The 25,872-nt window shown below is 38.8% G+C and overlaps 1 protein-coding gene across 1 annotated transcript; it reads right to left on the bottom strand.

The window, feature by feature from the left end:
- Positions 1-3,498: 3,498 nt before the first annotated feature.
- CDC16 (cell division cycle 16) lies at positions 3,499-24,362 on the bottom strand. The gene is made up of 18 exons (XM_038147208.1): positions 24,247-24,362; positions 21,342-21,396; positions 20,351-20,448; positions 19,827-19,865; positions 18,863-19,003; positions 17,330-17,489; positions 16,606-16,700; positions 15,851-15,984; positions 14,777-14,856; positions 13,142-13,191; positions 12,388-12,461; positions 9,909-10,034; positions 9,006-9,158; positions 8,329-8,392; positions 7,822-7,883; positions 5,576-5,711; positions 4,993-5,083; positions 3,499-3,888 (listed from the first exon to the last, which is right to left on the bottom strand). Exons 1-18 carry the CDS (start codon positions 24,292-24,294, stop codon positions 3,623-3,625), a joined length of 1,872 nt encoding a protein of 623 aa, XP_038003136.1. The 5' UTR covers positions 24,295-24,362; the 3' UTR covers positions 3,499-3,622.
- Between the last annotated feature and the right edge of the window lie 1,510 nt (positions 24,363-25,872).

Below are 25,872 nucleotides of genomic sequence, written 5' to 3' on the forward strand. Positions count from 1 at the left end.
GGGGAAGACACAGAAACGCGCCCGCTTCCTCCTCTCTCGGCCTCGCCCTAAGCTCACGGGTGCCTTGTCACCCCGGCCTCAGAGCGGCTGGAGGGCGGGAAGGGCACAGACAGCGCGGGGTGCGTTATTCAGTCTTTGGATGCAGGCTCTAAGGGGTAGCCAAATTCTGGGGAGAAAGCAGTGGGAAAAAGGAGGAAAAAAAAGCCATTAACCGTTACTTGTGTGAGGGCAGGAGCCTTATGCCCGCAGGGAGGTTCTGTGATAATGAAGAAGCAGTGCCTACACTTGGGCAATGCACGCCAGCCTGAGCCCCCGAGGCCACGGAGCAGGGAGAGCTCTTCCAAAGGGTGCCTCCGGCCCTTCTGCCTGGCTTCCTCAGGAACTGTGGTGATAGCACAAGGGAGAGTGCGTACAAACTGAGAGAGGGGAAATTTAGCCTAGATGTTAGCAAGAAACTTACAGGGAGGATGGTGAGGCACTGGAATAGGTTGCCCAGGGAGATTGTGGATGCCCATCCCTGGCAGTGGTCAAAGCCGGGTTGGACGGGGACCTGGCAGGGAGGTGTCCCTGCCCATGGCTGCAGGGTTGGGACTCCAGGATCTTTAAGGTCCTTTCCAACACACACCATTCTATGATACCATGATTATTCTAAGTTTTTAGTCCTAGATTGCAGTCAATGAATTTTGCAATATCTAGATTCAAAAAGCTTTTTAAATTCCTGTGTGAGTTGGAATATCTTTGACTAAATCTCCTAGAATTGGTGGCAGAGGTACAGCAAGCTCCAAAGTAAGGACATGTAACGCATTTAAGGAGAGACTTGTCTGGAGCTATGGAAATTAGAAGGAGCAAAAATCCCTGCAATTTAATCAGAATACACAGGGTCATTGCAAATCTTCAGATCCTGCTGCATTGATAGTCCTCAAACAGCTATCCAAAGCATGAAGGAAATACATGATCTGATGTGGAATAATAAAAGTAGGTGGCATTGTCTGCAAAAACTGAAATCACAGAATATTCTGAGTTGGACGGCACCCACAAGGACTACTGAGTCAACTCTTAAGTGAATGGGCCACATGGGGTTTAATCCATGTTGCCAGTTGCAACACTGGCATTATTAGCACCAGGCTCTGATCAACTGAGCTAACACGTTAGTTTTCAAATCTTTTAGGCAGCAGTACCTATGAAGAAACTTTTGGAGCCATTTGCAGCACAAATATCTTGTGGGTTTTCATATCTGTTCTGAAAACCTTTAAGGCAACATTCAGATCTCCCCCTTTGGGACAAAAGTAATCCTTGGAAGAGAAAGATGAAGTTATGAGACAGAATCAAAATGTCCATTTTGGAGGTATATTTATCAGCCACCCAACCTGACAGTCCTGGACCTTTGTACTCAGCAGCCAAAGCCAAGCCAGGCAATGGCATTGGCTTGCAGCACAAATCAAGAATCTGAGGTCAAGTCAGGCCAAAACTAATAACCAAAGTCCTCATGAGGACAAGGACAATACTCAATTTAACTAGAGCCAGGATGAATGTCATAATAACCCAGAAAGGCACCAAGCACTCTCTAGTAACAGCATCACAGGTGATGGGAGGTGCAGAAGACCAGGGCAAGCAGGTGCTGCCAGTACAAAGGCAGGGATTTGGACAGAACAAGAGCAGGTCAAAACATTGAACAGAAGATAAAGAGGAGAGAAGAAAGAAGAACTTCCCCTAAAATCCTGTCTGAGACATACACCGTGAACCAGCTCACAAGCTCTAACCCAGCTGTGGCTGCCTAAGAGGCTTGGAGCCAAGCCAAGCTGTATCAAGAATTCCTCTGACATCCAAAAGAGTCCTTCACAATCTAGGACACTTGGCATACATTTCTTTCTGGGCAATTTTTAATACCAATAAACAAAGGTTAGCAATAGCCAGCCAACAGATACGTGCCAAGGCACAGTGGAAGCACAGTGCTGCTGTTACAGCAATGCCCATTCTCGCTATTCCATCTGATTCCTCCCACTCCAATCACTCTGCCCCACTGACAACAAGTAACACAGCAGTGGCTTGCTCTCCTTGAGCCCGAGAATAGATCAGATCTAGAAAACATTTCAAAATGCTGTTCCAGTTCCCTGATTTCATTCACAATGTAACCACACAAGGATTTGTATTACCACAGCTGAGGAAGAGGCACAGTAGATTCCTACAGGCAGGAATAACATAAACCAATGTTACCATCATAGCCGACATAGCATCAGATTGTAACTGGGGAGTGCAGGAAGAAAGATGAACTTGTATCAATATTTAAAACCATTTTGCCAATGAGAAAAATTAGTAACAGAGCAAAACAATGCAAGATTTATATCCATGTCTGACAGTAGTCAAAAGGCCTGATTTTCTAGAATATTATTTTGCCACCTTCCATTTAGAAATTGCCATGATGTCTTACTAGAAAACTAGACTGACATATGCTGAATTAAAAATAATAATATAGAGAACAAGGAGTTTGGCTCCTTGAGAATCTTTGAGAATCTATTTGCAATATCCTTCTGTGTCAGCAACAAGCCTTTGCTGTCATATTATCCATGAGATAGTCTTGGTTACAATTATTCCGGATACATGAGCACAGATGTAAAAATAACTTTCAAAAGATCCTTTAAAGGAAGAGACCTGCCTAATAGAGCAGCGGTTGAGACACACTCATTATAGATTCTTCCAGAGTGCTCAGAAAAAATCCCCAGTTTATATAAAAGAAGTCACCTGAACCACACCCCAATTACCAGGTTCCAAGTGAAAATAAAGCCCTTTGTATGAATTATTTTTGCCAGTCACACTGAAGAAGAGAGACCTGACTCTGCGCAGGAGATGCATTTGACTCCTAAATTATTAATTTTTCCTACACGCTGCTTGGATACTTTTTCACTTAAGACTCATGGCTCACAGTATGTTTTTCAGGAGAATGTGTAACTTTAGGTGAATTGTTTTATAACTAGGAAGTAAAACATTTTTGTTCACCTTATTTTCTCATGTTTAAGGATATATGGGATTGGTATTGAATTCTGCACTCAATGCGAAGTCCAATCTATATTTTCTAACATATGGAAGGGAAATTTGGGTATCACCCGCTCCCTTTGTGGAGCCACAGCACAATTCCCATTGTCACTGGGACAGAACCAGACTTCTCTACGCTACTGTGCTGGTCCTCATAGGAAAGCAATGGGATGACCTGGACCCAACAGATTTCCACAGTGAGAGTGTGTGCAATAGCTGATAAAATACAGACTCCTCCCCAGGCTCTTCCTCCCATGATACCCTTGAATTCCAAAGTGCAGTTGTGTCTAAAACTTGAATCCATCTTCAGTAATGCACAGGCATGCGCAAAATAGCCGATCCTCTGGATTCAAACTATGTCTAAGGCCTACATCAATGCAATGAGGTCTTCTTGATTCAGATGGGGATTCATGAGAGTGCTATCAGGAAAGGAATATTTATAAAGTAGGAACTATAAAACTCCCGGAGTTAAGTACATAGTCTGAATTCATATAAAAAAATAGCAAATTCATGAAAGTACAACACCATAACAAAGATGCTAAAACAAACATAGTACACTTAGACAAAATGAGCTCTCTACCAGTATTTATGGTCACGTACTGTGGTCTGACATTGATGTTTCTAACATCATATCACTTTCATTCATTTCAATCTCAAATGTTTCTTCCAATGGGCGACTGGTATCTGTACTTTTCCTTTGATTTGATGTCTCTAATGTTACTATGCCACTTTCATCCAGAGTTTGTCTTTCTATGTCGAATTCTCTGAAATCCCAGGGAGGTGAAATTATGTTCTTTAATGTCTTCACTGTGTGTACATCAAAGTCATAACATCTTAATTTGTCTTTGATCTCTGTTCCTAGGAAAACAGAAAAACCAGTAGTTTATTTCAAATGAATACTCCCAAAAATATAATCTCAAAGGAACTATCATTCAGAAACTACTATAATTCTCTGCTTTCAGACCATCAAGGAGCTGCTGCTGCTCAATGACTGAAGCTGAATGAGTTGTTCTGAAAAAATCCAGCAGTCTCCTTTCTCAAAAAAGCACAATACAAGAAGCACAACTCAGATTCAAAAGTGTGTTTTGAGAAGTAATTGCCAATTCCCTTCCCAATTCTCCAAGGGGCTTTTTTCTTGTTTAAGTTACACACAGCTTGGTTTGCATTAATGCATATCACATGGCTGCCTGGTTCTTCCAGATGTGTTAAATGACTACATATGGAGCAAGACAATATTGAGAAGAAACATCTGTTTCAATTGTGTAGAAAAATCTGCAGGAAAAGCACTAGAGCACACAGATGGCTTTTACTTTTAAGGCTTCAGCCTTCTTAACATGCTTGACAAGACATCAACTGTGTTCACTACAGATAAACCACAAAGTTCAATGAAGCAGAAATCTATTAAAAATATAAAAGTTTTTTTTGTGGGGAAAATCCTTCATAGAAAATTCAAACCTATGGCAATATAATGTATTACTGTTATGAAGCACTTTTTTTTAACCATATATAAAACTGTCTTTTTGTAGTCAGAAGAACCTATCCTGTCTCCACAGAGACAAATTTTGATGAGGTGACAATAACATGCTCTACAACAACATTAGCATTAGTGCTCCGATTTCCTAACTCCATACTTCTGTTGAATTTTTCCTCCATTCCCTTTGCAATCTAAGATGCCACAAATCAATATTTTCTACAAAAGAAACCAATGACACCTTTAATGACAAAGTATTTCCTTTCTTTATACTGGTGAGAGTACTGTCATGATGCTCGCAAAAACCAGTGGTCATCTGCAATTGCTGCTAAGTTCTGTCTCACTTAGCCATTAAAAAAACCAACCAAAAAAACCCAAAGAAAGACATCCTCTACTTTGCCAGTTAATTAGGTAGTGGTAGGCAGTCCTTGACATAACACTCCTCTTAAAGGACTCAATGACTTGAAGAGACACTTAAGTTAGACACTTACCAATATAGGCTTCAGAATCACCAATGTACATTTCTATGCAGTGTCCGAGCATTGTGACAGAAAATGTGTCATCCCGCCTGAGACCAAGGGCCTATTGAAAAAATAACAGTAAAAAGTATTTAGCATCAAACAAAAACATTTACATCATAAGTCAGCAATGGTTCAGTTTGTTGGTTTGTTGCTCCACGATGCTATCTGAGCATAGTCCTCACTGTAAAAGCAAAACATTGCACAACCAAAATCATACACACAGACAGGAAATCATTCACATATGAGCTACAACATATGCTGCTGTTTACTTACTGTAAAATTTCTAGGTTGGAAGTATTTAAAATTATTTCAGGTCCATGAGAAGCTTACGTACATAAAATGTAAATTGCAATTCAAAGTTTGCCAAAGAGGCCATTTTTTACCTAACCAATAAAATATATAAGATTTAAGAAAAAAATGAATTAAGACTATAAAACAAACACTCATTTGGAGGCTGGAAAAAAATGCTGGTTCTTTGCTCCAAACCCAAACCAGAGTGAAAGAATAAATAACAGAATCTGTGACCAGCCCTTCAGCTAAGGCAGTTACATACCGTGTGGAAATAGTCAATGGCGCTTTCAAAATTGCCCATGAGGCTGTGTATGTAGCCAATGGCAGAGTAAGTAGAAGCATTCTGAGGGATTAACACCAGAGCCTGGCGATGGTATTCCAGTGCTTCTTCATACTTCCTGTTAGGGTTAAGTACAGGAGATCTGTTAGTAAGCTTCATGGTGAAAGGTGCTTTTGGAGTACTCTGTGGGTATTTTCCTTAGCAAAGCGGAACACAGTTGTGTCAGAACTTTAAAATTATTGCTTTGCACTCTGAACATAATAAGAATGTACAAAAGACTCATGGATATCGACAATTTTCTTTCTCAGTGTAATTGAAAAATCATTGTTCTCCTTATGTAGGAAAACAGCTGCCTACAGCTAGGTCCCATTTGGAGATCTTAGCTGTCTGATATGGTAAATTGCTTTCGATGTTTAATGCTGCTCATTGTAACACTGGCTTTCTTTCTGTAGCTTTCATTTGCCTTCCCAAGGGAGAGAAGGAGCAGCATGAGACTAAATCACACATGATTCAAACTCAGAAAAGCTCCTGGGCAGAAATCTCACAACCCTTAAGTGCTGAATACAGTGGTACCTTTGTCATTTTGTGACACACTCTATCAGAAAAGGAGGTTTACATATATCCATGATATCTATCAAATACCAACCTGGCTTTGAAAACTGTGTATAAATTACACTGATTATTGCATTTGTTATTTTATTAAACAAGGATTAAATGTACACTACAGCATTACTCTGAGAAATTTAATTGTCACATTTGACATCCTAGTTCTACATTGTTAAAAATTAAGATAGATATCACCTGTTGATAAGAAATTTTAACATCTAAAGTGATAATGAAATTATGCAATGAGCAACACATGAAGTTGTTAGAGGGCATCAAGTAACAATTGAGGCAGAAAAATTATGCAACTGTTTGCTTGCTGTACAAACCTTTCACATTACTTCAATTTCATTTTCACTCATAGTATTTACTCATCCAATTGACTGCCGCTGTATTTCAATATGCTGCTTTCAAATTTCAACCACATAATACTAGTGAGTAGACATATATCCAGTTTTTCATAATAGCCATATTATGTATTACAGACACTACTAAATTAGTTACTACAGAGTTTTTTAAAATGTCAAAGCATATGTACAGCTGCCTAAATTCTCAACTTGATTTTCTTGGAAGATGGTTTACAAGAATGCAAAACTATTTGAGCTTTGACTTCTGAACCTGAGCAAATATTAGAAGTTGTACAAAGCATGATGTAAGCAGTTAGTTAAACTACTGTAGAAATTTTAAAAAGACAAAAGTAATTATAAACAAAACAAGTATTTGAAAAAATCCTGCAATTATACTCATGAACAGATTTCAGAAGCAGTGCCTTTTGTTTGATCTTGGCACAAGGAGTAACTGTTATACGTCCTCATTTCATAATGAAAATGAAGACTAATTGGCAATTAAAGCACAAAGCAATTACTACCAAAGCCAAAGCAGAAGCACAGCTTTCGTCTACCATAATCACATTCTCATTAGCAGCTTTGAAACAAAAATTACAGTGTACACCAATTGAGCAATTAAAACCACTAAAAATATTTTTTTTAAATTGTATTGATTGAACAAAAGAAAGGACTGGTTAAAGGCAGATTAAGGTAATTAATGAGAAAACATTTCTGTGTTAAAACTGTTAATGCTTGTATATGTATGCTTTGCACTTTTTCTATTCATTGAATGGAAACATGAAATGAAATAATAAATAGTTTTTGTTCCAAAAGCCATAAAGTAAGACTCCCTTGCTGTGTTATAATGCCACTGAATATTTCACTTCAGTTAAAAAAAAAAAAAAGTGCCAATCCAAGCAATTAATTGGCATAAACCTACCTTTATGTTAATTATGTATTTATATAATAATCAGTGGACATATTTCAGTGTGTGAGGACCGGGACAGTGGAGAGTCAAAATTCACATCCATACAAGCATCTAAAAACCCATAACTAATTCCCTAAGAAGAATCAATAGTTAAAGAAAGGCTTTTACATAAAGTACTTTAACTTTTGTGTAATAAACTGGATATAAGGATTGATTAATCTAGTTATGTTCACAAGCTGATTTAGAGAATCTTGTTCTTACAGGGTAATTTTACACTGCTCTCATGTGGTACACAATCTTGATATAAAGGAGAGAGAAAACACATTTGTGCAGCATTATAGAGAAATGGAGCTCCAGTACTCTCTGCTTACTTGAGTTTTCTGCAGACATGTCCTAAGTTGTTCAATAAAGGCTCCCACTTATCAACTGTTACCTGCAAAATAATGCAGCAATTCAAATAACTGCAGCTTCCTAGACTGTAACTAAATTTTGTCTACTTTAAAAAAACAAAACATACAAATGAATAAGGATTTTGTTTATGAACAAGAAAAATACCACAAGCATTTTAAACTCTTAACAAAACACACAAGCTGAAAACATTTATTCAACAACTAATTTTTATATTTTTTACATTCCCAAAGCTAATATTTCTTTAAAGGGTCAGTGTTATTAAAACTTGATGCAAACCAAACAAAACTTGTTCTCTACTTAACTACAAGTCAAGTCTCAGCCTAGGAGCACTGAAGGCACAGTTTCAAAATAAAATTTATACTGTATTACTTTTATTTTAAAATAAGCACAATGTTTTGTCACAAGCTATTACAGAATCTGCTGGAGTTCTACAAATTTATGATCTTGCATGTTACTAGAATAAATACCTCATTTCCAATAGCTTTGATTTTCTCCAGTGCATCAAGGAACCACTTTTCTGCAGTTTTCCAGCTAAGTTGAGGAGGTGGGGGGAAAGAAAAGGAAATTAGTGAAGAGTTTTCATTAGCAGTATGAGAAAACTGTACTCAAGAAAGATTTCTATTACATTATTTCATCATATGAGTGAAATTACATATAAAACCCAATAATTTACATTTAGCTATATTTTGCATTGTAGTCCTAAGAGTTAACAAGAAAAAACAAACAAAAAAAAAATCAGAATCAAACTAAAAATATTGGCTAAACAATTTTTATATAGGTTAGGTTTTTTCCCCCCAGAATATATTTGGAACTTTCTGATCTGACAAAATGTATTGCTGTACAAAATTTTATAGTATTGGCGCAGATAGATGCCTTCTCAGGCATTCAACTACACAATGACAGGCATATAGAAGATAGCATCAATCTCTGGATATTCCTCAAGCATTAAATTCTGTTCTTGTTCAATCTTACATAAGGAAGAACAATGTAGAAAGCAAGGGTTTAAGGTGAACACCATCTAAAGTATGACCAAAAGACACTTTAGTTCAATATAAGTACTTTGGATACTTTACATATATTGGCACATTACAATTAAGAATAATCCATGTTTAAGATAGTATTTTATCATATTTTGCAAGCTTACTCTCCATTTTGAAATGCTACCACTCCAACTTCATGCATAACAAAAGGATCTTCAGGTGCAATGCTTAAAGCTTGGCTGAAAAACCGTTCAGCCAACTTAGAGTTGTTGGTCAAACCATATTCCAGTCCAATATAGAGCATGGGCAAATGACACCTAAAAACCATAAAACAAAGTACATGTTTGTTTCTGTGCGGTTGTCAAGAATGGAGTCACAAACTATAAAGACATGCCAACTGTTTGCATATGTTTATGTACATCCAAGTAAAAGCTGATTTAAATGGACTGCTGACCTATGGGGAAGTTTAAAAGACTTTACATCTCTGTTTAACAAGAGACTGAACTCCAGTAGGTAACTGTAACCTGCTCTGCAATCACATGTATTTTCTCAGCACTTAAGTTTAGTTGTGATGTTTTCCCCCCCTAATTTCATTCAAGCATTTAATTTACAAATAGAATATGGAGGAAGTAATCTATAAAAGAATTACATTTCCTAGTAACCACAATCAAATATGATAGCTTTATATGCAGTATGACGTGATTAGGTCACAACTCATTTTACAATCCCCTTCCCCTTCCCAGCATGAAAGAGCTGTTCAAGCTATTACTATACAGCAATTAATGAGCTGGTGTGACAATCATGATTCACAAATTTCAGAAGATGTTCAGGTAGAACTTAGATTACCTATATATAAAACTTGACTTTAGAACTTATAAAATCAGAACAATAATTGCAAATAATGCAGTTAAAAATAGATGGTTAAATTATTGGGGATTTTTTCCTCCCTTGTTCTCTACCACATAATTGTTGCAAATGCACTGCTACTGTTTAAAGGGATGTAAGTCAATATTCTACACTACTTATGGATGCATTTGAATCTTCTGAAAAATGATGTTTGTACAGACCCTTTCATGAGCTGTGCAGCTGTGAAGTATGCAGCCATTGCTTGATCATGCTCACTCTCCACTGCAAATGAATGTCCATATGCTATCCATGCAGGGCCATAGGTTCGCTCCAGGGTAGTAGCTTTGCTAAAAACAAGAGCAAGTCACAAGCAAACACATCAGAAATTAAATTTCATCTGCTTCAGATGACTACTCAGCAATGCTATGCCACATGGTTAGGTATCTATTACCTAGGTATCTATCAAGATAATTGTAATGACCAGTGGTAAACAAAGTTCATTTTAAAAGTTCAAACTATTTCTCACTTAGAAATTTTCAAACAAAAATAGTTTGTTTCTCACACTTTCTTGTGAATTGATTTTATTACTTCTACTACTGTTCACAGACAGGAGGAATTATTTGATATTACTGAACATAAACAATTATATAGTAGGTGGATTGAATAAAATACAGGAAACAGTCGTAGTGACACAAAACTCATTGCAAAATCCTAGCTATACATTTTGAAATAAATATATTCTATCAAATCCAAGTTGAAGAAGCAGGACATGAATATACCAAATGAACATCTAGGTTGAAATTTTGCCATCCAATTGCGCTAGCTTTGAAGAAGATGAGCATTTGTCACATCACAGGCCATGCATCAGAATCACAGAATAATGAGGTTGGAAGAGACCTCTAAGATCATCGAGTCCAACCTATGCCCTAACACCTCAACTAGCCTATAGCACCAAGTGCCATGTCCAGTCTTTTTTTAAACACATCCAGAGATGGTGATTCTACCACCTCCCTAGGAAGAGCATTCCAGTACTTTATTACTCCTTCGGTGAAAATTTTTTTCCTAATATCCAACCTATACCTTCCCTGATGTAGCTTGAGACTCTGTCCTCTTGTTCTGTCACAGTGGAACAGACCGACCCCCGCCTGTCTACAACCTCCCTTCAGGAAGCTGTAGAGAGCAATAAGGCCACCTCTAAGCCTCCTCTTCTCCAGGCTAAACAACTCCAGTTCCTTCAAACGTTCCTCCATCAGGGAAGTATACAAAGTGTCACTCAAGTTTTGAGCTGAAAATTGCAACCTGAGCATCAAGACATCAACCAGAGACTTTACAGAAAGGTGGACTTGACAAGAACATTAGAAAGCTCTGTAGATTACTTTCTGAATTTGAAGGCAAGGGCATTCATAACTAAACAGCTCATAACAAGTGTGCCCAGTCTTTTAAGAAAAGCTTCTGACATGGAAGTAATACAAGTTCCATAAATATTCTATCATATTGCTTAACTATCCTTAACAACTTACTTTTTTCCTAACATTTAGATTCCTAACAATCTAAATTTTGTCTGTCACAGTTAAACTCGTTATTTCTCATGACAGATCCTAGAGAATGGTTTGTTCTCTGTCTTCTGAGACAAAACTTTAGATATTCAAACATTTGTATCTTGCCACCCATGACAGCAATGAAAGACATGGGGATATTTGACTGTGCCTTCAAGTTTCTTTTCTGGAAATCACTGTGTAGCCCACAGTTGTCCCTAGCCTTGTTAGCTTTACACTATCATTCTTCTCCAAGATATTTAAGCATCTTGTTACTATTTCACTTTCAGCAGACCTCTTTTCCCTTTTGCCAGAACTACTCTGAATTTTGATGTTGGTTGTTTCTTGATTTGTTTTTCTCTTCAACACATCTACAGATACTTTCTTGCTGTCTAGAGATGCTTGTACGTTTAAAGATGTTTTTTATTTCAGCACCAAAACCAAATATATCACTTAGGACAGCTACTTGAAGAATTTCACAGTGGTATTTGTAAGGAATTTAAGTATTTTACTCATAATAACCAGGCATTTAAAAAGTATAAATCACTAACCCATCTTTACATATACTGTCTGTAAAGGTCTCAGGAAAATTTAGTCTTACAGGTTGATTTCTGCCTTCTCAGTTTGAGCTTACAGCACCAAAACAAACGCCCTACTTCACAGCAAGGTCCTGCTCCCCAGTGCTGATATTCATTACACATATAGAACATCTACAGGAAACAGCATTGACCAAACCTAAAAAGCCCACTGTAGCTTGTGCACAGAAAGAACTGGACAGCCAAACGTCAGAATTTTCCATATAACTCCTTCCCTTCAGTATGAAACCTGAACTTGAGGGAATGCTTGAGTGTCCCTCAACTGAGAACTAAGGCCTGATCACCTACAGCTGTAGTTAGCTCAGCAGCATGAGCGACTGCAGGAACTACACCTGCCCAGAAAGGAAGGTGACTGCCTAGAGAGACACCACGCAAGTCTTTGTCATTTTTAAAGTATCTCTACGGATGAGGTCTAAACTGATATACCAAAAAAATGGTGGAAACGAAAGTATTTAAATAGTAACCAGTTTAATGAGGCTCTCTTTATGAGCTTCAAACAATCAAGAACAATAAATGTTTACTTAGCAAGTGAGCAACAGATTCACTAAGGAAAACAGAAAAAAAATTACCTGAGATATCTTCTAGCATGTTCATTTTTGTGGCCAACCATGAGATAATAGCATCCTACTGCAAACCATGACACCTACACATTAAAATCAAAGTAGAATATTATTAGATACATCACACTTCACACAGTGAAGCATCAAAAGAGAGGGAAACATAGTAATTAGAGAAGTTAGGAACATTTTCACTGAAATCACAGTCAGCTCTTCAAATTATTTGGTATTACAGACAACCTAGAACTGCTGACATGTACCTTTCTAACTGGGGCTCATACAGCCTCATAAAGAGAGCTAAGTGGAAAGCTTACTGCTGTCTTCAATTATTCAATGGTAGGGAATACAAGACAGAGCCAGATTATTTTCAGGGGTGCAGTGATAGGACGGGAAGCAATGGGTACAAGCTGCAACACGGAAAATTAAGATCAAGTCAAAGAAAAACAATTTTTACTGTGAAGGTGATCAAACACTGGAAAAGTTTGCTCAGAGACATGTAGACATTTATTACTGTAGCATTTGTTTTAAATTATTAATCAAAGTAAATAACTTGCACTGAATACCTCTTACAGGTACTTAATTTTATAAAAAGAACTTTGGCATAAGGAAGTTACAATGCAGAGAACATGAAAGGAGTGAACCATTTCTACAAGCTTCATCCAGAAACAGATATCAAATTCGGTAGCTCAAACTAATACATTATAAATTTTATGTGCTTTCTCCTAAAAAAGAAACTACCTGACAACAAAAACTTAAAACAACTTACAGGATTATTTGGGTACAAGTCCACCAGTTTGTGAGAAAGATAGAAAAGTTCTACATAGTGGGAAGAAACAAGAAAAGAAAATTAAAACATGCTTAGATGTTTCAAGTCTTTTAGCTTTCCATACAAAATATACAGAACATCTAACATTATTAATCCACAAGTGAACAAAATGTTTTCTTTTAGTTGTAATGCTTCAAATTGCCTCAAAATAGATTCAGTTTTGCAATTAGCTAAAGAAAACCCAACCAAAACAACCCGTAAGTCTTCACAAGACACAAATAAGCAGCTCTACTTCCCACCCTTTAAGAATTCTGCAACAACTTAGGTCATTACCATACATTACAATAAATGCCAGTAGTATTACACTTGAATGTACCTTGTCAAGGTAAAACACTATTCAACTTCCTACATCTAAAAGGTATAACATACTGGCTAGATCCATTTCAAAGTAGAGTCTTGTGCATTAATATGCTGAAAATAGGACAAAAGCAAACGAATTATTATATTATTTGGAATAATTCCAAGCGATTACTTTTTTAGTAAAAATAATAATTCTAGTTACTGGAATAACTTACTACAGATTTTCTAAAAGCAGCAGTAATCAGCTACAGGATAACAATTCTATTGCCTATGCAAGTTTAAAGGAAATAGCATTAGGGCACGTAAAGTTTCTGTTTTTCCAGAGCACAGTGCTCTTAAACCAATGAGATTGTCCTCGAGCACTTTGTATCTTAGGTCAGAAAAAAAATAATATTACAACTGGCTTACAAAATATTAGCTTCTGTACATAATGCTTCTCAAGGCAGATTTAGAAGAAGAATCAGAGTACTGGCCCCATTTTCAGATGTACTTAACTGTAAAATAACTGCAAAACAACATTCACTAATCCCCAAGAAGTACCAGTACACCTAATGACCTATTTAGGCCACCTGTTTAGGTGTACATATAATGCACCATTCCAAGAGACTGCACAGCATATAACCTCCTTATTCTATTTTCCAATTGATTTTAAAGATATTCAAGCTACTCACTTGTTTTATATGCATTCTGGAATGAGAAAAAGCCACCCCAGCTGCAAGTAAGCTATTACCGTAATGCCAATGAAAGTGTTGCATGATTATTAATTTGTATGAACTAAAGAGAGGCCTTCACAACAGCAAAGGCAAGGGGAGTCTAGAATTTTTTCTATCACAGAATAATCATGTCCACCTAAGCATACACAACTGCTGAAGAGTTCTTTCTAGTTTAATTTATATTTTATTGTTGAGCAGAAAAAGTGCAGCCAGGTACTGTACAAAGTTCACCTGGAAACAGAAATCACAATGACAGGGATGAGGCAGTGTAGCTCACAGGCCTCCTGGCTACACAGTCCTGTGGTTAAAAGATAGCTACATTCATGACCATGAACTCTTTGCACATCTATTTCCCCCTAACCCTGAATCCTGCTGTCAGCTCTGATATTCCCTTCTTTACCAGTTATCATTGTTTTCTTGAAATGGCAGGTTTCAAGGGGAGGAAAAGTAGATGTAATTTGTCATATGGTATACAAGGGTGTTTCTTGGCATCTTTAATTCTTTATTAAACTTGAGGCTTTACAGCCTTCTGTTGAGTTGTATTAAATGCTGTGTTCCTTACCATTTGCTTTGTTAAGCTCCACAAGTGTCCCTATATGTACAGGTAAACAATTTGCATGGAAGGGATCTTTTTCCATCACTCTAAAAAAAAAATAAAGAAACTGTAATGCACATTTCAAAAACTTTAATGTGTTAAAAGCAAACTGCTTCTATAGCATGTACTGTTCCAGTTAGTTACCACTTTAAGCATTAGAAAACTATTTGCAATTAAAGCACATTAACAGCATAATAAAGGCTCTCTTCAGACCAGAAATACAACAGTTAATTTAGCTTAACAAAAGAGGATAACAGAAAATTCTTTCAAGCTGCATATACAATTAGAAAAGCAGAATAAAATACTCTTTCGTTTTGCAAGTCACTTCAAATTTAACATTTGACAGCAACTTTCAAGCAATAGTCCTCAACTTCCTGAGGTTAACACCAGGCAGGTATGCCTTCCGAGTCACATTTAGCTCAGCTGTAAAATTTTGTTTCCAGTGGCATTCAGAAACACATCCATGAGTGCAGACCTACAGCAGCTGAGAAGCAAACCATGGCAGTGTCCTGACCCCTCTGACCCCAGCAGCAGCGCACACCTGGGCTGCGCAACAACCGACACGTGATACTCAGCTATCAAAATTAGAAATAACGTGCTGGCTTTCAAATTAATAACATCTTTTTATCACTGTCAACAACATTGTAACTGCTAGTGGCCAGGGAAATCAAGCTTCCTAACTAACCAACTGATTCAAACCATTCTGAAGGCCAAACAAGAAGTAAGCAGAGAGCACAGAAAACTGAAGGTACCAGAATAAGGAAGAGGATGGATGAAGGGAAGTTCAGCACAGCGCTGATTAAGCTGAGTTTTACCTTGGATACTTCTGATATGTATTTTAATTATACCATGTCTTGCCAGACACAAACTACACATTTTAAATACCTGAGACACATATAACACATGACATGTATATTGCAATACATATCAAATCATTATGTGTGTTTACCCATTGAACAACAATATTTCCTGTAAGTCCAGGCATAATTATTACACTCCACCATATGAGAAAAAAACCTGAAAGTTGCTTTGCACACTTACACTGAAGTAAGCTTATAACACATTTTGAAGTCACAGTTGTAATAATGCCTTTCTGCTAGGGATACTACCACATCCAGGTTTTCCTGAAGACCATCTACTGATTCAGGAATCAGTGTTTCACTGGGTTTATTGTACTGAAAGACAAAAGAAACAAAAACTAAACTAAAATCAGATGGTATAAGTATTAATACTTTTAGTCCTAAAAGAATATTTAAGAAGCTTTAAAGTTCTTAAAATTTTTATTTTTAATCTGAAAATCTATAAAACCTGTATTTGGTAAAATGCTTCTTTAAAATGTACTTAAAAGCTCATTTAGGACACAAAAGATGCTTGCCATAGTCAATATGTTTTGTGTAGGCTGTAGAAACTAAAACTGAGCAATATATATTTTTAGTGCTCCTTATCACCTTTTCTTTGGATAAGAATAGTGTGGAATGATGTTCTATGTTCTTATAGCCTAATATTTTCAGGTAACTGATGTTCTGTCTAGGTTATTAACATCCCTTTTTCCCACCTAGAAGTTCCTCAATAAATAAATTTTCAAAAACATAAATCAGAATTTCAAGTTGTTACCACAGCAGAAAACAATTAACAGAAAACTGTTACACTATTGCATAAAGTGAGATGTACTGCATCAAAAATTTTAAAAATTACTAAGTCCATATTTATTTCCATGATCAGAATAAATGGGATCCAAGAAAATTTACACCCAAAATCAAGATTTTCAATGAATTCTCCAAATTTTTGGGACTTACCTTTTTCAATTTATTCTCAAATAAAAAGTGAAGCAACTCCTGCTCTTCTTCCGTACATTGTCTATTAAGAGGTAGAGATTCAAGGAGTTCTTTTTCTATATGAGTTAAAAAACATTGAAATGGTCATATTACAGAAGAAACAGCGTGATCCAACATTTCAAGAACTTAAGAGATACAAAGGATTTTATGACGGTCATCCAAACTGCAAGGACTATAACAGCACAGATACAGCGAAACAGATAACACTACTAATTTTGGAAATTTAGGATTGATGAGTTATTCCTTCTACACTTTAAAATAAAATGTAATAAAGATGAAATAACACAGCATTACTTTTATTTACTTCACATGTCAAAGTTCTCACTTAGAACGCTCTATTAACTAATGCCTAAGCAAACCCCACGAGGGTTTCATTCGTTCAAAGCCTGTGAAATTGAAAACACAGGACAAAACTTTAGGCTGGGCAGAGCAGAAAGGCTTGAGAAGCTAACAAGCAGGACAGCTGGGTTACTCTGTTTCTTTCAACTCAGCACTGCAGGACTGAAAAAAAAAAGTTCAACGGCAAATTTGCGCAAATCGTAATTTTCACTCGTTTCATACATTCTCTATTCTTAACATTTTGAAGTCTGTTACTTGTTGTATTGCCTTAATTTTTATCTAGGAAAACACATCTTGAGAAAGCAGGTAAATTTTACTTGTGTTTGAGAAATACTTCTCTTCAGACCTTCTTGTGCTGTCAGCATATGGTGTGACGTTAAAAGATCAAATGCTTCGAAGCAGTAAACATCCAGCTTCAAGGCCTCTTTGTAGCTGTAAGTTGCCAGGGTTCTATTATCCAAAGCATCATAGATCTTCCCTCGTAAAAGGCATATAGAGCTCTTGATCTGGTGGAAAAGCAGGACTGGGGTCAAAGACTGAATCATTGTTTGCAATTTAGTTTTCAGCATAAATCAAATGTGCTCCCTGCAAAGTAGAAAGTATTTAATGTATGATAGAACCTGGTTTTCTAATGCTGTCTTTAAATAAAAAGTTGTTTTTACTATCTCAGAGGAAAGTCCAAAGAATTCTCTGTCAACTTACCTACTGACAAATAAACACATGCTCGAAATAAACAACAGGAGGACAGAGTTTATCTTTTCTAATTCTGGCACCCAGCTCTCTGATAGTGAGTTTGTAACCTAAATATACTAAATTCCCTTCATATCCAACATAGAGAAATTGTCCCTTCCAAAGGCAGTACACTTCTTTGCTGACCAGTGAGCCACATATTTCATGCAAGACAAGAATGACCACAGTAGAGATGAAAAAGCCAAACCAATGGACTCAATTGTTCTGAACAGAAAAATATATCCTTGTTTTCAATCCAAACACAGATATTCCACAAAAGAAAACAATGAAAGCCCATAATTACCAGTTGTGCTACAATGTTTATTAACTAACATGTTCTTTCCAAATTCCCTTGACGGGTATTCAGTTCAGTCAGAAGGCCACAAAAGTGTCAGCAAAAGAGAAAGTTAACACATTACCCAACTCTATCATCAGACAAAACAATCCTTTAATCCCATTAAAGCAGCATTCAAAATCACTTCACATCAGCAACGTAACCCACTTTGCTACTTCAGTCTTACAGGGAAAATGCCGTCTGTCAATCCCCTACACTGTAATTTCAGCTACTAAATTTTAATTTGTACCTCTGAAACTAACAACTCTTCACAGACTACACACCATACCAATCTCTTTAAACTGTGTGTCTACACAGAATTTTTTCACTGAGCTTCAAAAATTTCACCTCACATAATTTTCACAAATGTGATCAAAGAATATCCCACTGAGAACAACACTTGAGTGATTATGAAGTATTTCATTAAAAATAACTGGAGGAAAGAGAAAAAAAACTTGCTTTGTTATCTCAGAACCTGCAGGCCAATTGAAAGCAATGTTAGGATACATTATCAAGAAAGAGCTAAAAGACTGTAAAAACCAATACTAGATCATGAAGTTCCTGCAAAGCATCTGCAAATAATTTATAAGAAGTTGTTGAAAAGTACTGTTTATTTTTGCATACTGAGTTATTTTCATACAAGCAAGCTAACACACAACATGCGACTGAAAGAAGAACAAATCAGCATTTCTGCAAATTATGTTATCTGGAAAAGAAAGCTTTAATGCAGTTTCAGATTCATAGAGCTGTGAAATTACTTTCTGACTTCACGGGTTTTTTTCCTACAAAAATATTTTTTAAAATAATGTCACTTACTGAGGACTGTGACATCTCCCAGTCTGTGGTAGAATCTTTCAAGCCACTTTCATCCTTCAAGTACTTTTCAAAAAGTCGTTTGTTGATTGGCTCCTCCATATCAAGAATATCCAAGGCCTGTTGATGCTCTTTTGCAGCATACTAACCAAACATGTGCATGTAAAAAACAAGGTTTTGAAGAATTTGTACATAAAGCATCAATAAACACAGCATCATGTTTGAAAGGCATAGGTTATAACAACTAGTGTTTATCAGCAGGTTTTTCATGCATGCATTTTCTTATTTGGCCATTTGTCATTTTATAATTGCAGTTAGCTCTTTTACTGGTCATCTGTAATATGCAAAAATGATAAAATTATAAAAATATGCAAAAATGATAAAATAAAGCATATACAGGAAAATGATTTACTCAGAGTTATGCAGTCAGAGAAACAGATATGGTTCTAAAAATAGTTAACACAGGTTTTAATAAAATATCATCATCTTATTCTATAAGCAGCATATTATTCTATTTCAAATTCTGTATTTAATCTACCAATTGATTCAGCTGTGTCTCTGAAAGCACTGCATTTTACCTTTTATGTATGAGATCTTATACAGAAGTACAAAGCTGCTAACTATAGTTATACACACACACATCACATCTCCTCTGGTCAGATTACAACCAACCAAATAAAAGTCTAAACATGAAGATATGAGACAAAAATGGTTCACATTCTTTTCCCACAATACATTAGAGGAGTATTTCCTGGGAAAAAAGGTCAGATGGATTTCTTCCCATTAGTGCCACAATGGATACTCCAGTGGCCCAATGAAAGTTAAAGAATGAAATCAACTGTCAGAAAATTTAAACTTATTGTTCCAATGAACATACATACGCTGCCTGTCAGGTACCTAATCTTCCCAAGATGTGTCTTTTATTTAGTTTAGTTTGTTTCTAGTAGGGGTTAAAATGTGTACTCACATGACATCTAGCTGCAAGGTAGCGGCATGCCTCATACAACTGAAAGAAAAGTTTCATACACATAAATTTATAAAGAAAGAACATTTTTGCTTTCGCTGCCTGAGTCCCTTCTGCTCTCTCCTTTTTCAGTACTATGGCTTCTTCATCCCTTTCACCACCACAAGTCCTTCCTGACCAAGCCTGTAACACTTTCTCTACCACTAAATTCTCAAAGGACACTTACTTGACTCTTGTCTTTACCACTCATTATCAGAGTGGAAGGAAAATTGAAACAACTCCATCTGAAGTGACAATCCACCTTCCCATACCTGCTGCAGTTACATCCTCAGACCCCTTCTCTTTTCTGTGACCCTGTCTGGGGACAATGCTTTAAACCAGACCGATTGAACACAGGGCCTTATAAACTAAATAATGCAGCTTTCTTAATTACTTTTCCTATTGTGATGGTGAAGAAGTCACTGTGGTTAGCAGCAGAGCCTTAGAAGAGGGGTAACAGTAGCCTGTCTTTGACTAAAATGACTTACCTTATCCAACTTCCGTGATCGAAGGGCGTGTGCTGCCCTGTGATACTGAGCTGTTAGGTAAAGGCATTGGGCCAACCAGTAGATATCCTGTGGTTCCTCTAAAGTAAAAGAGCAAATGATAAACCATTGCTTTACAATATAGCTTCAAACATTTTAATACAGAATGTTCACTTTTGCTTCACTAGGGAAGTATCTTCCCCCTACTCTAGCATCTGACTGAGTTACAAAATTTTACTTATAAATATGTATAAAGTGCTTACAATGTCTATCAGTGAGAGATTAAAATGAAAAGATAATCAGATTTTAACTTTCAAGACCTCAGATGGTGCACTGGACAGCAAATACAAAGAATGTCATAACAGAGGTGTGTCATGAGAAGGAGACCACAATGATACAGATTAAAAAAGCAGCAGTTGCAGGTTACCCCGGTCTTGGACATAGGGCAGAAGAAAACAACCCATAAATTTCTCTCTCAATAAAAAAAATCAGTAGGAACCTAACAACACTGACAGCACTAGACTTCCATAGCTTGGAGTTACAATTTCAGAAGCACAGCTTAGTACCCTCCTACCTCACTGGAAACCAAAGCCTTTGTGGGATCAAGTCCCTGGAATCACTTTAAGAAGCCTAAGTGCCAGTAGTTATGGACAGCATCAACCCCCTCTCAATGTAAACACACTTTGTACTTGTCACCCAGGGCAACCCTGAGTCCTGGGGGAAACCACTATGGTCTCTTGTTAATCTTGGTTTTTTGTTTCTTAAGGAAAGCAAACCTTAAGGTTTGTTCAAACATGAATTTTAACACAAAGTCCAAAACACAAGGAAGATGAGCTCTGCTCTATTTAGGAAAATGGGATTCCAAAGATCACAAAAATGCACTTAAGCCAAACTCAAAACGTCAACATTTGGCCACGCAGCACTAAAACCCCACCAAAACACAACACTATCAGAAAGAAGTTAATGAAATACAATGTAAAAAGAGACCACTTACCATGAGAGAGTGAAGCTACTTTGTCAGCCCAAAACAGGGCACTTTGATACTGTTGCTGAAAAAGCAGGATAGAAATAATTAGTGTTCCTTTGGGGCTGGATTTTCTGAGTAATTTTGAAATACATTGTACATCAGTCAGATTTAGTATCTTGTACATGTAGTCTCTAATGAACGGTGATGCACATCTCAGATCTTTGTAACTTAAAAAAGTAGTTCAAAAGGGCCAATACTACAGCTATCTTTGACCAAAAGTTATGTGCTCTGTAACTGCAGCAACAGGTCATTAGTTGAATTGCCAGCACTGGAAAAGTAGCAAGAATCCCCAACTCCAGTTTAAAAAAATGCTACATTTTAGAAAAAAGACAATACTATATATAAAAAAGGACACCAAAATTACTTCAGGTAACTTCAGTAGCACTATTTCTGATTGAGAAATGTTCATTCTCCAGTCAAGATGCTTCAACTTCACATAAATCCACAGTGCCTGCATGCATTTCCCTTTATTCTTGGATACACATTTTCACTCTTGAGACTCCAGTTTGGCAGAAGTGAGTGAAACAGCTAAGAGTGGTGGCAACCAGAGATCAGACAGAAGCAGAATTTGCAGATATATCTCACTGACCCAGCTGAAGTTGCCACCAGATTTGGGGTGCCAGGCAAAATCTCACAGAACTGGCTGGGGTTATCTCCTGAGAAGATCACCAGGCATTCTTGCTGTTTCTTTTTGTCCCAGTCCATGCAATAAAGCCTAATATGATTCCCAGGATATGCTGGACACTTAACAAATACCCTGTCATTGCAAGGATTTGTAAGACTTTACAAGAGCATGTAGCAAGAGGACAAGGGGGAACAGATTAAAACTGAAAAATAGAGCAGGTTTAGATTAGATGTTAGGAGGAAGTTCTTTGCTGTGAGGGTGGTGAGGCAACGGAACAGGTTACTCAGATAAACTGTGGATGCCCCATCCCTGGAAGTGTTCAAGGCCAGGCTGGATGAGGCTCTGAGCAGCCTGGTCCAGTGGAAGGTGTCCCTGCCCCTGGCAGGGAACCAGGTGCTCTTTATGGTCCCTTTCAACCCAAACCACTCTGTGGCTCTCTGAAGACTAAGCGACCCTTGATGGCTTCTCAGCTCTCCTGCACCACTGCAGTTGTGGAGTTTGTTCAGAACGCCAGAGACTGGTTTATGCTTTTGGAGTAAAGGTCTGGCAGTCTGCTCTGACATGCACACATGGCATCCCAGTCCTCATAAAGCACTACACTCCATGACCTAAGTGGTCTCTACTGTCATGTGCTCCTACATTTTCTGCTTGGGGATGGGGATTAATAATACCCAGCAAATCTGTCAAGAGAACAGTTTGGTTTCAATCTGCACTCCCAAGGGGGAAAAAACCCACAAAAACCCACAAAGCAACCCCAGACACATTTAATAGCTGTCAACAAGAAAAGAGATTTAAATTATTACCTCAACACCACAAAAGAAAGGTATAATCCAGGCCTACAAGGTGCTGCATGACTTCTGTTGAGCAGTTTTACAGCACTATAGGATAACACACTATTACACAAAAAAGCAACTTCATGTTCCTCCTGAAGCCAATTCCTCAGAAGTGCATGGCTGTCTATACAGCTGTGTGGCAAAACAGCTTGGTGAAATAGTTTAACACAAATGAGAACAACAAACCAAACCAATCAAACCCACCAAATTAGCTTAGGTCCCTAATCAGCCTTTCAGTCAGACCTGCTGGCCACACAGAAAAATGCCTTTGCTGATTTAGGGTGCTGTGCTTTTCTCAGCAGTGATGCCTGCACCAAGTCTGAACTGGAAGAAGAGCAGAACAGTTTGATGCTACATTTAACTTAATTTATTTATGCATTTTTCCTCGTGTGTCTTTCTTTTTTCTTTTTTGCCCTGCAGCAACATAACTGCTGAATCCATCAACAAACGAAAACAACCCTGCCCTTCTACGAGTGTCTTCAGCACTGCAGGAGTGTGATGGGCAGCTTAATCACTAGGTAGGGAATCACAGAATGGTCTGGCTCAGACGAGACCTTAAAGATTGTCTAGTTCTGACTTGCCAGGGGCAGTTGCACCTTCCACTAGCCCAGGCCACTCAAAGCCTCATCCAACCAGGCCGTGGACACTTCCAAGGATGGGGCATCCACAGCTTTTCTGGGCATCCTGTTTCAAGTTCCACCCTCACAGTAAGGAATTTCTTCCTAATATCTAAGCTGAACCTAACTCCTTTTAGTTTGAATCCATTCCCCCTTGTGGCGATCATAGAATCATTAAGGTTGGAAAAGACATCCAAGATTATCAAGTGCGACCTTTGCCAGAACCCACCATACTCACTAAACCATACCACCAAGAGCCATGACCCCTTACAAGAAGGGAGACTCCACCACTGCCCTGGGAAGTCGGTTCCAATGCCTCATCACCGTTTCAGAGAAGAGATTTTTTTTTTTCCTGATGTCCAACCCGAGCCTGCCCTGGTGCGATAGAGGCCCTTTTCCCCTGCCTTAGGTAGGTACGGCCCAGCTTGCACAACCCGAGAGGGCGGGATCCTGCAAATACGCCTTCGCTACAGAGCGGCCCTACGGCGGCTCCCCTCCTCCTTCTCCACACGAGGGAGAAACCGGGAAAACCCACCGGGAGGCCCCGGCTCCTGCTGCAGATCCACAGGCGGCTCTTCCGGCCCGCCGCACCCCTCTGTGACCGCCGCTCCTTCCCCTTCCAGGGAGAACGGGGCACAATTACAAATTTACGCCCTCTCCGCCGGTGCAGAGGCCGGCACCGCTCCCCGCCCCGCCCCGGCCTCCCTCTCTGCGGGAGCCACGCCGAGCGCGGTTTGTCCTCGAGAAAAACCCGGGGCCCTGCCACCCCTTCCCCAGCAACCCCGCTGGGCGCTCACCTGGTCGATGTAGTGGCGCACTCGCTTCCTGAGCCGCTCCAGGTTCATCGTCCCTCCCTCCCGCGCCGCCCTGGATGCCGGAGCCGCCGAGGGACCGCGGGCCGCCCGCCGGTGCAGCGCCCAAACCCGCCCCCCGCCTTCTCTCCCTCCCTCCCGGAAACAGCGCCCCGAGCGCGGCGTTCCGGGAGCGCTGAGGCCGCCGGGGACATCCCCCCGCTGCCTCCACACGCCCCTAAATAAACACGTCCTGGGACTTTTCTCTACAGTCCCTACTTTAGAGAGAGAGAGAAATTTGTGGGGAGGGGCTTCTTCACAGTTTCGGAGTGGAAGATCGTCCGTGGAATGTGGCCCGAGGGAATGGCCTGGAGCTGAGTCAGGGAAGGTTTAGGTTGGATATCAGGAGAACGTTCTTCACCCAGAGGATGGCTGGGCCCTGGATCAGCTCCCCAGGGAAGTGGTCTCAGCACCAAGCCTGACAGAGCTGAAGATGCATTTGGCGCTCCCAGGCACAGGGTGTGTCTCTTGGGGATGTGCAGGGCCGGGGGCTGGGCTCCATGGTCCGTGTGGGTCCCTCCCAGCTCAGCACGCTCTGTGCTTCCATGATCGTCCATGCCCGGGCTCCTACAGAGATCTGCTGCCCTCAGAGCCCCCTCCGGCTGCTGTAGCCGTGTGGTGAAAATGCTCCCTCGGGACTTTGCAGGCATGATGGATGGTGTGTCAGGAGGTTTTCTAAGCGTCCTGCATCTCCCAGGCATTTTTGATGTCCCACAGATTAGGGAATCATCTGCTAGGACACTGCTGAAACATGTCAGCTTTCACTACTGAACCCCAAGTAATGTGAACCATTAAAATGCCTGATTTGAAGCAATTCAGGTGTTGGCAAATACGTTTTGGAGCAGGTATGCATGGGACACGAGGAAGAATCACCTGTGTTTGCTTCCATGGAGAAGGAAGACTTGTGTCAGGGTTACAGTGTGGAGAAGGCCACAAAGGTGGCAGCTGGTCACAAGCAAACCATCTGAGGAAAATGGATCCATGCGCCCTCTCTTGAATTATTTGCAGTAGCTGCACTTGGATGTAAAACTGTTTGATTTTAGTGATTTCTTCCAGTTATTAGTTAGGTCAGCTTTTCACCTCACACTGTGTCACATTTTGGGAGCCAATTCTTCTCTGGTGCCATTGAGTGTGTGTGCGTGCTGCAGAAGGCAGACATTTGTGCCTTCTGTAAAGCATAAATTTATTCTGTTGGTTTTTGTTTGGGTTTGTTTCGTTTCATTTTGTTTTGTTTTTAAACTCAACTGCATTTGTAGGTCTGCTACTTTTTCATATTTTGGTAACCAACATCTTGGGGAAAGCAAAATCCTTGTTCATTTTTCCATTAGATCATATAATGAAGAAACTATTCCATGTGATAGTGGTTTCTTCAGATCCAACAGTCCTATCTAGTGAGGGTTATTATCACATTCAACTTCCCTAAAGACAACTCCTGGCTATGCAAATACCTTCCATGTCAGGATGCAATCAAGCTTTTGTATCTACAGTTCTCAGAAGCTTATGAGTACTACCATTCCACTCATTGCATTTGTTGGTTTAAAATACTCTTTGAAATCAGTATGGAAATAACAG

This window comes from Motacilla alba, chromosome 1 (assembly GCF_015832195.1).
Source record: "Motacilla alba alba isolate MOTALB_02 chromosome 1, Motacilla_alba_V1.0_pri, whole genome shotgun sequence".
NCBI lineage: Eukaryota > Metazoa > Chordata > Aves > Passeriformes > Motacillidae > Motacilla > Motacilla alba.

Coding starts and splice junctions, on each gene's coding strand:
- CDC16 (XM_038147208.1), bottom strand. CDS start 24,294: ATGAACCTGGAGCGGCTCAGGAAGCGAGTGCGCCACTACATCGACCAG. Junction 8,393..9,005: donor GTAGCATTTCAAAATGGAGA/GTAAGCTTGCAA, acceptor TCCTCAACTTAG/CTGGAAAACTGCAGAAAAGT. Junction 5,712..7,821: donor CATGTCTGCAGAAAACTCAA/GTAAGCAGAGAG, acceptor TAACCCTAACAG/GAAGTATGAAGAAGCACTGG.